This window comes from Lathyrus oleraceus, chromosome 7, assembly GCF_024323335.1.
Source record: "Lathyrus oleraceus cultivar Zhongwan6 chromosome 7, CAAS_Psat_ZW6_1.0, whole genome shotgun sequence".
Lineage (NCBI taxonomy): Eukaryota > Viridiplantae > Streptophyta > Magnoliopsida > Fabales > Fabaceae > Lathyrus > Lathyrus oleraceus.
In genome coordinates, this window is record NC_066585.1 from 222,412,518 (window position 1) to 222,422,582 (window position 10,065).

The window sequence follows — 10,065 nt, forward strand, 5'->3', positions numbered from 1 at the left end:
TTTACCTTCTTCATTAATGCACCACCGTCGTAGCACGTACTAGTGTGTTCCACGCAACTTTTAACGTCGTCGAATCAACGATCTTCTCAAACACATTCACATCCACACACTGATGAATGTAGAACAACGCCTTCTGATCCTTCTTCCTCAAATGACACTGAGTATTTCTCTACGCATCAGTTGCATTTGCCGGAAGTGCAACCAGAACGTTACCGTCGTTGACGAGATCAAGAACATCTTGAGCGCCAAACAACACACACATCTGAATCATCCAGCGATTCCAGTTCTTGTCATCGAACACTGGAAGCTTAGTACTCAGATTATCGTTTCCGTTTATCTTCAATCTTGTGCAAAACTCAGATCTCACCAAACACCAGTGTTTCCCAATCCCGTAGAATCAAAAAATGTGACTCTGTTACGATTTCAATCAAAAGTTCAACACGAACTCAAGAAACAAATCAATCACACAATGCCTCACCGTTCACTTGTGTTTTCCTATGGATATGAACCAGAGCTCTAGATATCAATGATTGGTGCACAAGATGACATGAATGAAGATGGAAGAAGAGAGAAAAGCGAGAATAACAAACTTCAACTACTCTACTAAAACGATTACAATAAATAGTTGCACACACAATACCACACAATCTCCACACAAACTGCTCTTAAAGCTATTACATTATTTAATGGTTAAACACACTACTACTCATATATACAAACAATAATATCATGTATCCGAAATATTAAAATACCAAATTACTTTTCAACAATATCCCTCTTGAAAATGCTTTAAGTTAAGTTTTCTGAGTTTTAAGTACATCTACAAACAAAAAAGAAATTTCAAATCTATTCCGAAAACATTTCCCTGCCTTACCAAAAATACCTTTTTATTAAAATCTGTAACACATTCCCCTTACATTAATTCTTCAACACTTTTTTTTCTCTCTTTTACATTAACTAATTAAATAATGTGCCGTGCACGATCGCGTGTAGGAAGAAACATGCTCAACAAGGTGTTTCACATTTGACGCGACTGCATAGAAAGTGTTTACACTTTAGGCGACAAAGTGACGGCGGCATTAGCATGTTTGTCGACGGCGACGGCAGCTGTGGCGTTGGTGGTGATACGTTCACATTGAGGACACATGGATAAGGTTGAAGCTGGAAGTGGTTTGGAACTGTGAGGGGATAACACAGTGGGTGGGCCCACTTTCAAAGCCCTAAGATCCTCAACTTCTCTTTGAAGCCTCCGGTTCTGCTCTGTCAGAGATCCAAACCACCTTTTCAAGTACTCGCACTCCATCTCTGTCTGCTTCAACTTGCTCCTGTACAAATATTCAACACATGCATTAATTCTGTTGCTTTTAAAAAACGGATATTGCAAGTTTGCAACTATGACCAAGATAAAGATGATGATAACTTAATTCATGATGCTTAATGCATGGTGTGGTCTAAAGGAGAAAATCCAGTGGTCAAAGGTGCACTTAATTAGTGTTTGAGTAGCGATGATAAGTGTAGTGAGTGTAGTACACGAGGGCGAATAAAACAACATTCACGGTGCTATGATTATCGGTTTGTCTACTTTAATTTGGACACCAATCATTGTGTTTTTTTTTGCTCGCAGATGATCATATTATGATGTTTAACTCTTGAACGACATCATTATTTATTGCTAATTTTATACTATAACCTGTTTCCTATTTTTCCTCCGTTCCAGTTTATAAAATCATTTTATAAAATATCTAAATATAAATGCCTAATAACAAGCATTGAAAGGAAAAGCGAATGGAAGAAGTGGATCCTCATCCTTGCCGAGAACACACAAGTGCCATCAATATTTGTAAGAATCTAGTTTTAGCATAGTCTTATTGAAAATATTGAATATGACACCATTTTATTAGAAAACTAATGAAAGAGGAGATTATTACTCTAGATCATTTGTCAATTAAAAATCAACTAGCTAACATTTTTACAAAGACCTTAGATACTATGCAATTTGAAAAGTTGAATAGTGTCTTAAATTTGGACGTAATTGAGAATATGTAACAATTAACGATGAGGTGGCAATTTGGGCGTAATTGAGAATATGTAACAATTAACGATGAGGTGGCAGTAGAGTAATCTAGTTTAGCATAGTCATAATAAACATATTGAATATGACACCACTTTATTAGAAAACTAGTAGAATAGAGGATTATTACTTAGATCATGTGTCAATTAAAAATCAACTAGCTAACATTTTTACAAAGGCCTTAGGTGCTATGCAATTTGAAAAGTTGAAGAGTGTCCTAAGTCTAGTTGAGAATATGTAGCAATTAACGCTGAGGTGTCTAGTTGAGAATATGTAGCAATTAACGCTGAGGTGGCAAGAGAGTAATTGAGTCAAAAATTTGTCTCTCAAGTCCACTGATTTCAAGAAGCGCGTGTTGTTTCATTTCTTGATCAATGAAAGGTTAAACAGTTTCATATTCAAAATTAACATTTTTTTCATTTGCGTACTCATTCACACTCCATACATTTTCATCACTCATCATTGTTTCTATTCTCTCAACACTTCTCTCTAGTCCTAAATGTTTCACTTCATGTCGCTCCCAGAATACTCACGAAAATAGTAGGCACTAGGCAATGTACCAATATCTCAGGAAAGAAATATGTTAGGAATGTTAAGAAAACTTCCTTGGAGGATAAACCTGTTGTTAATATGCATGATGTGGAGATGAAATGAGTGGTTATTTGAGGGAATATCGATGGTCCGATCAGAAGTCTCCCACTATTGAACCACCAAATGAGGTTTCAAAAAAGAAGTTGAAAAAGATTGATGATCTTGGTGTCCATGTCCCTTTAACAATGTCTAACCTAATAGGAAAGGAGAAAGAAGATGTCATTGTTGCTCCAAAAGAGATCAAGAAAGCCAACAATGCTCAAATTGATGGCACAACTCAACCTTCAAAGGAAGTTCTTGAGATCGCTCCACTACAAGTTATATTCCTAGAAATTGGAAAAGGTAAATCTTCAAAATCTACCAATCCCTCTAAGAAAGTGTTTATACTAGTTTGCATGTTACTAAAATTGCATCTCTAGCTTCAAAACCTAGTAAGAAGGCTAAGGATGTTGACTCTGACAACATTAACCAAAGCCTAGAAACAATTCATGCTTGTGATAACCCCCTAGCAAAATCAGTATTGAAAAAACCCTGAGTGAAAATCCAGTTGAAGAATTCGTCCAAGAAAATCCTGTAGAAAGACCTATGGATGTTCCTGTGTTAGATCATGGTATCGAAAATATTCTGAATAATGATGAGTCTGAAAGTGATGATTCGAGTGAGGAATACATCACAACTAATCAAGATGATGTCATGGAGGATGCCACCAAGATTGTTTATGATATTCCTCATAATGAAGAAGAAAAGTACGAAGATGATGATACTGAGAAAGTGACCGAAAAGAAAGTCAATGTTGATACACATGAAGAAGAAACAGAAACAATTCTAAAAGAATCTGAAGAGAATACCCAATTAGAAGACTCGAAGGTTAGTGATGATTATCAAGGTGAAGAATACATACAAGAATAAGGCATTGATGCTAATGTCAACCGAGAACTAGAAAATAACAATGAAGATGTCACCACAGATATTCCAAACATTATGACTGACATTTTGCATACCAAGTCTCAAACCCAAAAGGATACTAAGTAGGCTACCTCAGAAAACCATGACGTTAATGAAGTTGTGAATGGTGTCACTAACAACAATGATGAGATAATTAATGATTTTATTTCTACCAACGATGAAGTCCAACATTGTGTTGTTTCCATTAACAACAAAATCTCTACCAAGACTTCTAAAAGAACATAGAAAAGAGAAAAGAAAAAGAAGGTAGTTTTGAAAGCAAATATGACTTCATTCAACAAGTACACCACTCCTACCAAAATGAAGAAAACTCCAAAGAATAATGGGGGTCACTATAAAAAAGAAAACTAAAGAAAAGAGAGTGGTTATTGAAAAATTAGTTGGTAAGAAAAAGTCTTCCCCCAAAAGAAAGAAGGCTCATGTTGTAGAAGATGTAGAGGAAGATGTTGTCAACAATCTGAATGATATTGTGGTTCCCTCTAACAAGAAAATTAAGAAAATTGTCGGAGGAAAGAAGATTCTAGATAATGTACCAGTCATTCCCTTTGAAAATATCTTGTTTCACTCAAAAGAAAGTGCATTGAAGTGGAAGTTTGTGTACAATAGAAGAATATCCACTGAAAGGAAGCTATCAAGAGAAACTTTGAAATCCCATGATGATATCGAGCTTCGTGAAGATGTTCACATCATTAAGACTCTATCCAATATTGGACCTTTTATTCCAATTTAGTAAAATATTTCATTCTAAATTCTCCTAAAGGATTTAATGATGCAGAAAATGGAGATCTCAAAAAAGTTCATGTGAGAGGCCATTATTTTGAGTTCTCCCTATCAATCATTGATGAGTATCTAAGAAGAGGAAATCTGATTACTGTGGATCATGTTCCACCTTTGAAGATCAAAGCTCAGGAGATAACTGGAAATGTCCATGAGGAATGGCCAGTTAAGGGCTTCTTGTCATCACAAGTATTTGAGTATCAAATATGCTATTTTGAACAAAATGAGAGTTGCTAACTAACCTCTTATGAATCATAATTTAGGTATTACTCCCTCACTTTCTGGACCGTTGTATCAGATAGGCACTAGAGTTTCATTCGACTTTGGTGAATAGGTTTTTTTATCGGATCCTAAAACAAGTTGAATCCTATGTTGTTAAGTTGCCCATAGTTTTTCCCTTTTCAATTACTGGTGTGCTGATGAAACAAAAATATGATATCTTAATTGTTGAATATGTTGTAGATGTCTCCCCTAGCCCATTGAATTTTAGCTATAGGTTATTTTTTGGGAACCATGTCATATACATTGTGCTCCCAAACCTCCAGATTTTGGTAGTGCTGATTTGACAATATGTGGCAACCTGACAGTTGTACCCCTTATGTCAGGAGCTACAAATGGGCATGTGTTAAATGAACTGATGCTAGTCTTCAGGACCTGGTTGTGTCTTTCACTGCTAGTAAAAACAAGTTTGATGATCTCATTAGGCTAATGAATCCTAAAGTGTTTGAAGCATCCACTTCTCAAGCTGGAGAACAGGAAGCTAGGAAGGATGTACATAATGATGTGGAGAAGGATGCAAGTGAAGATAATGTGGAATTTGGTAACGATAGTAATAACGAAGAGGAGTATGATTTCGTCTCCTTCAGTGACTATGAGTAATTTTCCTGATGGTTGTTGAAGTTTTTTTATTAATGGTTGTATATGCCAAATGTTTAGAAAGATTCTTCGTTCTATTCTCTCCCCTTGTGTGGGTTTTATTCTGATGTCGTGGTTGTCCTACACGGTCCAAATATCGGTTCATGTTACACTTTGTAGGGTTGGTTCATATTTTGTTTTTCTTGATTTTTCTGCCCATTTTGGGATGGATAGTCCCGATGCTTCTATCCCTTATCCATTGTGAGGAAATTAGGGGGAGATGATGATAATATGAAATACTTGAACTATTGCTTCTATATGGTGTTCCTAAATCTTCTAAATAAGTTGTATTATTATTTGCAAGCTTATGCTTATGTTTGTGATTTAAACTAACATGTTTTTATTTCACTGCTCTCTAATAATTCTAATATTCATGAAGAATGTCTATAAGATTGTTTCTTACACCTTGCATGGTATACTTTTCTAAACCTGGTCAATAAGAGAGTTTGTTATTACATCTAATTAGAATCATTTTATAGGCAACACGCGAAGCAATATGTCATGATAATGTGTGAGATATCATGTCTCTTTGTGTTTAATTAATAAAGCAATATGTTAAGCATAATGTTTCCTATTCTATTTTAAGCATAAGCTATTGAGCATTGAGTAAATCTCACGTTGATTAGAGATTTGTTTCCTTATTTATCTAATATGTTTAAACTTATATGCATTTTTTTGGAATAAATAAGTTTTTCCAAAAGATATTTATAAGAAAGATTAAAATAGAAGATTTCATATATGATCAAGATTTAATCAATTAAATATTATCAATAAACATAATTAAAGGTTGGTTACTTGTGCTTGTGGAATGCTCAGCCGCCTTCAAAGACAAACACCCTAATGGACTTTGAAGTTAGACATGTTTATTTATTTGAGTGTATTTATTTTATTTTGTAATATGTTATTCTTGAATCTTATTCCTATGTTAAGGAATAAAGTATTTGAGTTGTAATTTCTTTCCACCATTCATAAACTCTTGTAATTGTCCAAACACAAGGGTGAATGTTTGAGTGAAAGTCAGAAGGGTCTCATATTCAGGAGGAATTCAAAATATGAATTCAGGAGTAGTATTATAAAAAGAGGCATTGAACTACAAGACTTTAAATTAGGTCAATTTGTATTTTGACTATTAAAAGTGATTTTTCTTTCTTGAGTTAACGTCCTCCAGACATAAGTGGCTTTGTACAAAACTAGATTACTAATTCATGTGTCATTTTATTTATTATCTTTATTTTACTGATTACATATTACATTTGTCATACACATTATTACAATATTATGTATGACACCAAAGCATTTGAATAACAAAATTTCATCTAAACTTTTACCCCAAACACATATTCCATCTGATCACAAAAAAATTTAAAATCCAACATAATTATATATATATATATATATATATATATATATATATATATATATATATATATATATATATATATATATATATATATATATATATATATATATATATATATATATAATTTTAAAATTCAACGTATCACCAAGTTCTTCGCTCTCAAAAATACAATTGAAACATGATATGTTATTTGTAATACTAATTGTGTAAATTGTAAAAGTAAAAGGAAAAAGAAGAATTGTGATTAAATATATTAGTTCATCAATTTCAAAATAAATGTCGTATTTAGAATATTTATTTATCCCAAAATATTTTTTATTTTATCTATGCAATTTTAATTTTTATATTTTAATTATATTTTTTAATTAATATTTTTAATTTTTAATTTTTTAATTTTACTCTGATTCAAATAAACTAATAGTTAATAAGTATTGTTCGATAAAATCACTATTTTAATATAATTTTTTTAATAGATTTAAAAGTGTCTATGACATTTATTTTGCAGTATAATATAGATTAAATATTTTTACTTTTTACACAAAATATTAAAATTTTTGTAATAAATTTTAATAAATGTACAGTGAAAGACGAATTTTAAGGGCACAAATTGATTTGGTTGAGATCTATATCACAATTATGAATGTTATATTTTGAGTCAAGATTCAATATATTTTGAAGTCGATCAGTCATAATGAGAAAATGGAAGCAAAACTAGAATTAGCCTTTACCTGGCCCTACGGTTTTGAAACCACACCTCCACTTGTCTTTGTCGGAGTTTCAGCTGCATTGCCAAACACTCTTTCTGCTTCTGCATATTGAATAAATATAGCATCTCTTATGAACATAGTTAATATTGATCTTGCATGACACAAAAAGAATGATTTTGGAGAATAACATACTGGGTTTAAAGTGTGGTTTTTTCTAAAGCTTTCTTCAAGGAGACGAGACTGTTCCTTTGTTAGACGGAGTTTTTTGCGAGGATTAACGTTGCTTTCTTCTTCCTCTTCTAATCTCATCCATTCTTCTTCTATGGCTACTTGGTTCATGTCTAACTTTTTCCCTGTAGTAACACAACACAAAATTTATATTATAATCACATGTTATTATATATCTATATATGTATACTTTCAAAGTTTATTGACCTAATAAAACGGAAGAGAGCATGATAAAAATCATGACAAATAAATAATAATGAAACTTGTACTCTGTGTGATGCTTACCAGATGATGATGATGTGGTGAGAAAAGTGATTGGTGAAGAAGCAAAACCTGGGACAGATATGGTCAATTCTAAGTTGGAGGAACTTGTTGGTAAAACTGCCATAGAAGAAGAAGATTCCTTGATGAAAAGAGAGGAAAAAGGTAAAGTGAAGCAAACAAAATTAGGAAACAGAAGACAGAAGCAGCAAAGGATATATATGATGTGATGAATGAATTGTTTGGAGAGAAAAAGGTCAAGATATAGTATAGAAAACTCAAATAAACAAATAAGGGATATTATTAATAATTGGTCGTACGAAGGTTTATTAATAATGTATTGAAATTCAAAAGTAGGTTTATGTGAGGAAAAACGTATATATAAAGGGTGTAAATTTTTGAAATATTATGAGCATGGTCGTCGAAGTACTTAAAATATAATAACACAAACAGGAGTAACAAATTGCCAAAACATTCATCGACACTTTTCTTTCGGGTACTTAAATAGATAAAGCATCTCCAATGGTGTCTTACCTATTTAATACCAAGTAAAATAGACATGATAAAAGAACAAATAAAGAAATATGAAATAACACAGCATATAATTATACTATTTCGTTCCAAAATTACGAGGTATATTTCAGTTTTTATGGACTGTTTTATGAAATTTCCTCTGCCTTAAAATCAGGAGCGGATCCAGGCATTGTATATTGGTGTGGTTAAACATGAAAGAAGGTACGAATTAAATTATATTAAAAATAAAAAATAATATTGTTTAATAAAATACATTTACAATGAAAATCGTCTACTATTCATTTCTTGAAAATGAGCTAAAATAACATCATTGTTAATTGTTCCAAGAACATATTGTAAGACTCCAATTTTGACCCTAAGATCGCTCATGCTATCTCATTGCATTGACTTTTGGGATCACACCTTGATATCCTCCTCACCCCTCATTTATTAGGTTTGCATTGAGAGAGATCACCAAACACATTTGTTTATACCATACTTTATTTTCTTTTGTTTACTAACCAAAATACTAAAAATATGTCTATGGGTAGTGTTATTTCTTTTGTAGGTAGTGTGTGTGTCCATCTATGCCTCACCAAGCTCACAACTAGGGTTTGAGACTCTCAATGCAAAGAGATCAGTCAAGGAAAGATTCACATTGGTTCTAAACATCATATATGGATCCCCATTTTCATCATTTGTCATTTTGATCAAGAATGCATCAAGAGTTTGAAGCTTGTTTGCCTTGTAAGCCCTAATTCATCTAGGTATCTTGTGTGACTTTCTCAGCAAGTTTCTTTAACAATTGGTCAAATATATCAAGGGATACTTCATTATACATCATCTAAAGCATATTTGATCCTCCATGAGTCCCAAAGATCAAAAGAATCTCAAGTTTGCAAGTTGGTTCAAGGAGGTTGATCAGAGAAAGTCAACCGGCCAAAACTGGGGTTTCCTAGACCCTATCTCCTACAATTGTTGTCATATGAAAATAATTCTAAGATCAAAGTTACTATTTATTACATTCAAAACAACTTTAATTTTGACATCAAGAGCTATTTTTGCTTGGAAAGTCATTTTTTATGGTGAACGGATATAGGTCATTTTGTATGTGCCCTAGTTAGGAGGTCAACTTCCAAGGACCATAACTTGCTCAATTTTTATGATATGAAGGTCATCCAAGTTTCATGATCAATTTAAAGATGTCTTGTCCAACTTTGATTCTTTGAGAAATATCAAATTCAACTTTCATGGGCATGTGCCAAGAGGAAACATCATAGGTCATTTTGGGCCATTACCATTGAACAAACAATTTTCCTCAACTTCTAAAATTCATAACTCCCTCATACCAAATCCAAATGATGTCAAATTTATGACCAAATTTAAGAGGAATGGAAGATCTGCAACTTTGGTGAAGAAACCATTTTCATTTGGAGCTCATAGCAAATGTTATTCAATGTGGAAGAAGTTGTCATTTGACTTTGTACTTAACAAAATTTCAACCATGTTTGATTTCTCCAACTTCCACCTCAAAATCCATCATGATCCAAGTTCCAAATGGAAAAGTGTTCAACATAAAAGTTGTTCCCATTGATGTCACATTTACAAATCATCCAAGGTCACTCTATTTGGACAAGAATTGAGGGACTTGCGCATCGGTTCTTCTTATGGTTTGT

At 32.8% G+C, this 10,065-nt stretch overlaps 1 protein-coding gene across 1 annotated transcript; it reads right to left on the minus strand.

Moving 5' to 3' along the window:
- Positions 1 to 866: 866 nt before the first annotated feature.
- On the minus strand, positions 867 to 8,220 carry LOC127105053 (homeobox-leucine zipper protein HOX3). Its single transcript, XM_051042218.1, has 4 exons — positions 7,901 to 8,220; positions 7,580 to 7,740; positions 7,409 to 7,488; positions 867 to 1,325 (listed from the first exon to the last, which is right to left on the minus strand). Exons 1-4 carry the CDS (start codon positions 8,001 to 8,003, stop codon positions 1,049 to 1,051), a joined length of 621 nt encoding a protein of 206 aa, XP_050898175.1. The 5' UTR covers positions 8,004 to 8,220; the 3' UTR covers positions 867 to 1,048.
- Between the last annotated feature and the right edge of the window lie 1,845 nt (positions 8,221 to 10,065).